Source organism: Rhagoletis zephyria, unplaced genomic scaffold, assembly GCF_001687245.7.
Source record: "Rhagoletis zephyria isolate East Lansing unplaced genomic scaffold, Rhagoletis_zephyria_1.1 Rzeph_scaffold_00308, whole genome shotgun sequence".
NCBI lineage: Eukaryota > Metazoa > Arthropoda > Insecta > Diptera > Tephritidae > Rhagoletis > Rhagoletis zephyria.
In genome coordinates, this window is record NW_016157392.1 from 22,173 (window position 1) to 28,545 (window position 6,373).

At 32.4% G+C, this 6,373-nt stretch overlaps 1 protein-coding gene across 1 annotated transcript in view; it reads right to left on the bottom strand.

Moving 5' to 3' along the window:
• Window positions 1-2,353: 2,353 nt before the first annotated feature.
• The window catches only part of LOC108358872 (uncharacterized), a 16,754-nt gene continuing 12,734 nt past the window's right edge, over window positions 2,354-6,373 (bottom strand). Inside the window, exon 2 of the mRNA XM_017610389.1 lies at window positions 2,354-3,045. Coding sequence (XP_017465878.1) covers window positions 2,354-2,932 — 579 coding nt within the window. The 5' untranslated portion in view covers window positions 2,933-3,045. The remainder of the gene's footprint in view (window positions 3,046-6,373) is intronic.

Here is a 6,373-nt window from a genome sequence, read left to right on the forward strand (position 1 = left end):
GGGCATTGGTTTTTTCAATCTTGCTATGAATATGTTGATGTGTGAATTCATAACTGCATTGAGAGAATGGAAAATTCAAAAATTTTAAACCTCAATCGTAAGCGAAGAATAAGTAATGAAAACTGGATAGAAAAAAATTGTTGATTTAAAATTGAAAATGATTTCACACTTACACAGCTCTGGTATGTGGGTACACCCAACAAACTTAGTGTTATTCTATAAGCCAATACCTTACAAACGATACCTTATATATTGAGTTCCAGCTACTAGTTGGAAAGATATAGAGCTAAATGTGTTTTGGTTCGTGTCTCAACTACGAGATGCTTTGGTATGTATGTGGCGTCTGTACGTACCTTCATTTAATTTTTTTCAAACTTTCAGGAATTAAAGTACAATAAAAACTAAAAAGGTTTTGTTCCACCACTCAATCCATGTCATTGACGTGGATATTAGTAGAAGGGTATTAAAACAAGCTATCTAACGCTGTCTTTTGCGTTTATAAAATATAAATATGTCATAACGTTATAGCCCGAAACCTGAAAATCGGGCTGCTGAAAATATAGATTTCGGGCATTTTCTCAAAAACTGGTCAGTCGATTTTATTCTATGTTTCCAAAAATCTAGCCCAAAATCTTAGCTTTCATCTGGCATACAGCTTATGTCTGGGAAAACTTTTGTTGTGGTGATATTGCCATTCGAATTGAAAAAATGTCACTCCAAAAAGGGTCAAATGGTTAAAAATTAACATATCCGTATAATTTGGTTACTTTAAGATATAAAAATAACATACCCAGTTCCCCGAAAAAAATCGCCCATTCCTCGACTGTCAATTAAATCAAAATTCCATGCAAATCGGGGAATTTCGCGCGAGTTGACAAGTTGAAGGATGCAGCTATGCTAATCACTTCGTACATGTCTTGGAAACCACAACTTGTAACATGTTTCCCCATTTTAATTGCAGGTATGTAGGTACACAGTATTTTACTATGCTACCTGGGTTTATCACCCGCACTTAACCTACCTGGTATTTACCTATAGTTGTACATAAATATGTATGTATGAATGCATTTAGTTCACCCAATGTGCCGTTACTACTTACATACATATGTATAAATTGCCACTGAGCAAAACTACTTGAGAAAAAAGCATTAGTTTATTGGCACGAGTGCAACACCGTACACGTGATAGAAGTAAAACTTCTTAAACAAGCACATGTGTGCGCCCCACACCCTATCAGACTAATACAGTTTATTGTATCCAAAGTTGGTACCAAGTTGATAAGTTTTTATCATATCTCATATTTATTTTTTATTTTTTCGAATACAAAGGATATGATCATTCTTTTTCGCTTTATTCCGTATTCGAAAAATATTATGTTTCAATGGACACATCGATTTGAATACATAATTTAAATTTAGATAATATTTTTAGCAAATTAATTTGAGAAAAGTAAAACATTTAGATTGTTGTTTGTATTTTCGCCGAATTTAAATTTGCTACCCCAAAATAATTGATATCAAATAAACATTTTCCCTACGTTTACAAGGCAGTTAAAAAATTCGTATAATTTTCGTCACGAAATTGATATCATAAATTTTTTTTATCTCGTTCAGCTTTCGTCACTCGAAAAGTTCACCTCAAAGAGGTGTTTTATTTGATAGAATTGACAACAACAACCACGCTGNATTAATTTGAGAAAAGTAAAACATTTAGATTGTTGTTTGTATTTTCGCCGAATTTAAATTTGCTACCCCAAAATAATTGATATCAAATAAACATTTTCCCTACGTTTACAAGGCAGTTAAAAAATTCGTATAATTTTCGTCACGAAATTGATATCATAAATTTTTTTTATCTCGTTCAGCTTTCGTCACTCGAAAAGTTCACCTCAAAGAGGTGTTTTATTTGATAGAATTGACAACAACAACCACGCTGTCGAGTTTAAATAGCGGCAAATCAGCTGCACTTGATAGTAGTTGGTTGAATAAGGAAAATGAATTAGCAACAAGAGTTTACGGGATGTACATAGCTCAGTGGTTAACGCTTCTGACTTTGAACATCGAATTCGCAGGTTCGATCCCTGCTGAAGTCTAGAAAAAAAAAGTCTGATGAGGAGATGTGGTGATCTCCGAAATAGTGCTATAACTTCTACCGCTTAGACTTTGTTGCTTTTTCAATTTTTCCTAATAAACAATCGTGGTTCAATAAAAATATTAAAAATAAAGTTATATTGTTTTGTAATTACTCTTTAAAGACTCAAAAATGTTAGATAGGGCCTTTCCAAATTAAGGTTACGATGTGTACAAATTTACACAAGTGAAATTGGAATGTCATGAAAAGCTTGGAAGCACTCCTAGGTTGTACTTACGTTTTTATAAATCTCAACGAAACGGTTTTTTGGTGGTCTGCCACGCTTGCGGTTAAAGAAGCCGTCTATGGATGTTATTTGCATAGAACCACTTGTGCTTATGGATGTGACTAATGGTATTGTACTAGTAGAGTTCATATCTCCGCTAATGTTATCGTTGCAATAGTTGTGTGTGGTTTCACAGTCTCCCACCTCCAGCACGTTCTCCCGCAATTGACCAGTTTCTTCTTCCGCATACTTCAATCTCCCTTTAATACTCGTATGTTCAAAATTGTTTTTTTCGCAACTTTTAAGCGCTAATCGCTGAAGACTTTGTTGCGGTTGAACCCGCCGCCGTTTTTCCGATTCAAACAATGAAGTTGTTGTTATCGCTTCTACGCACGCTGCCGAATCAGCGTCTACTCTATCATCCTCCTCGGTTTCACAGGAGAGGTCACTATTATCGGCCGCTGGTGTTGTCGGTGTTATTGTCGATGACCTGGTTATTACTTTTGCGGCGAGCATATTATAGTGTAAATATATGTTGTACTGCTCTTGTTTACGGCCACTGGCTCTTTGCAACATGGTGGGCCTACCCACTATACACAACTGTGCTGATTCCCTTTGTCAATTTGGATTTGATGTCGGTTCGGTTACAGCGCCCAAAGCCGCTTGGCTGTGTCCATTCAAACGTTCATCTTTTGAAATTTAAGAAAGAAGTATAATGTTACTAACATATAAGCTCCTTCGTTCGGTAAGAATACCCACAATAGGAGTAATTAAAGCACTAAAAAATATACGAAAAAATCCAACAAAATAGGTCTCTAAAAATAAGAAAATTGTTTATAGTAAACTTCTACCGCTTAGACTTTGTTGCCCTTTCCACTTTCCTAATAAACATATTCGTGGTACAAAGCTCAATAACAATAATGAAATAAAAAGTTTATAGTAAATTTATACATAAAATTACACGTAAGATAACTGGAATTGTGACGGAAAACGGGAAGCTTTAGCCCACTGCAAAAAATTGTGACAAGATGGAGTAAAAACCATCTGGAGTTTAGCCTAGAGATGCCGGAACGAAATAAAAAAAATTATTTTTGAATCGACTCAAGTCGAAATAAAATGAATCGACCTTCCAAAATCGATTTATATATTTGATCAAATAACGTCTTTTAATTAATTTTTACAAAGAAGCAAAACTCGGCTGTCTGTCCAAACTATTATTGTAATTTTTAAACAAACATACATTTTTCATAATGGCTTCAACATCCAGATTTATTCAAAAGCTATCAAGTAGCTAACAATTTGTAAATACTTTGAAAAAAAAACAAAACAAAATAACATAAAATGTACGCCAATGTATGTAATGGTAAAAACATTTCTTTGTGATAGGTCGATCACATGGCGCAATAAACAGGTGAAGTAATAAGGCAGCATTCTCTGTTCATTTTCTGACATTCGGCTGCTATTGCAAATGCGTAATGAAAAGCTCTAGGTACGGTATGTAAATCGCGATTCGGTAATACTCTTCAAAATGATTCTAAAGGATTTGAATCTGTTGTGCTTCGTTAATTTGTATGAGCGAAACCTAAGCGATACCCAAACGTCCGCTATTGTTTTCTTGCGTTCTCTGGCTCGTTCTCTGATGATATTCATTGAATTATTTTGAAAAACCATAAATAAATAGATAAGCGATGGGTATTCTGGACCACATAAGGAAAAATTCGGGAAATCAGAATTTTTTCTAAGTTTTAATGGACAATCTATAGACATACAACTTTGGCATTGCGTTGGCGCTGGCGTCGCTTCGACAGCTGACTATGAATACATGCATTTATATGAAAGCTTCCACATAACCAAAGTTGGGCAACGCCAATGCCAAAACAACGCAGAAAGATCTCTTAACTTTTCGCGCACGTCTTTTGTCAGCTGTTCCAAATAATCAAAATTATGTCATCTAATTTTCCTTTTTAATCAAATGCGGGCAAGAAATATTAAATAAATATTTAAATGCAATTATTGATATAAAATTTTGATTTAGCTGCCGCTAGTATGTTGATTTAGTGACCAAAGTATTCGCTGCTTTAGCGCTCATTGCAGCAAGCACGGGCGTTCCTGGCGCTGCTGTCAAAGCGACGCCAGCGCCAACGCAACGCCAAAGTTGTATGTGGACGGGCCTTAGGATTCATCGTTTTGTATTTTAGAAAAAATGAGCATGTTGAATAAAATTTTTAAACGTTTATTGTAGGTTTCAAAATGAAGTGTAATTGACATTGGTTATTTTCCCACACCAACTTTACACAGAATTCTTATACAAAACTAGCTGAGCCCTGCCACGCTTTGCTGTGGCATATTCCTGTTATATGGATGATAAATTATTATTGAAACAAAGCATACGTTTCATATGTGTTTTTTTTAATATTAATAATAATAATCCCAATTGAAAAATAACACCTATTTTATCATCTTTTTGAAAGGGGTCATTTTAAAAAATAAAAAAATAAATATTTTAAAGCGAACGAACTCAAACAATCCATAAATTATCTTAAAGGTATTCGTATTTACTTTCACACTGACAAGGAATTAATTGTTTATCTTTTCTATTGTGACTTGTACCTACAAATGATTGGGCCCTATGAATAAAAACTAAGCGATTTATTTTTCTTCAAATTTCAGACCTTTTACGTAAATTTATTTGAATAATCAAGCAAAAGGTTTGAAATCTTAACAAAAAGCAACTGCTTAGTTTTTTATATTCATAAGGCCCATTCACTGAAATCTTCTTCCAAATTGTCCTCACTATCGCTTTCATTCAACGATATTTCTTCCAAACATTTTAGAACTTTTTCTTCATAGGTACCCCTCTCGAAAAGTAAAAAAAAATTAAGTTCAGAAGAGAAAATAGTCAACCAACATGTTAAAAACTGAAATAAGCACAGCAAACAAAATTACCTTTACTACTAACGTTCGCCTGTCAGGCGTCAAGACGGCGTGGAACTCAGCCGCGCAAGGCCACGGTACAATGTGCGCCTGCTAACAACTTCCCTGCAGTGAAATCCAAAACTAGTCAGGAAAAATAGTAGTTTACAACTAGAATTCCCTGACTGAAACCGAACTAGTTCGAAAATGACCAGACTTGTACCAAGTACAAAATGATTTATTCAGGCCCTGTTTTATTTAACTTCAACAGTTTAATACAATAATGTACACAAAATATTATAACTTTTATTTGGGTATATTGTAAACCATTAAATCGAATACGTATTCAGTTATACTAGTCCGGTTAAATAATGATTAATACTCATAATGATTATTAATTAAGGCATGTTGTTTTGGATAACCGTTTAATGATCAAATACCGATATTACCACCATTTTAATGATTAAGAATTAATAACTTAAAAAAAATTTGAATTAATTCATTAGTTTTAATTACATCATTATTTTGTTATTATTGCTCATTTTCAATTATTCTTGACTTTAATTACACTATTAATATAATTATTTGATAAATTTCTATTATCAATCAACAAGCCAAAATATAGACAAAAATTAAGAATATTTAATAACTGATTGAATTACTTATTTATTTTATTCTTATCCAAATCTCAAATTTTAAACATTAATTATTATTATTATTTTTTTTATTTTTAAAAATAATAGATTGAAATGTGCAAAGTTAATGAATTTAATTTATTTTAATGAAAACTTTTATTTTTATTTTAGTTCACTCAAAAATTATCTAAAGAATTCATTTTATTTTTAACTAAAATATTTCCTTTTGCATATTCCATATTATTAAAAAAGATAAAAATATAGTATTTATTGTACCTGAAACCTTTTCCTTTTAATAACACTTAGTGAAAAATGAATTTAAATTTATATTCGAAAGTTTGAAATATCTATGTATTTATTTTTTCTTTTAATTAATACTCAAAAAATTTAACACTAATTATTGGCAAATCTAAGGCTGCTAAATAAAAATGTGTTATATATTAAAGTGTACTTAAAAGTTGTTTATTGC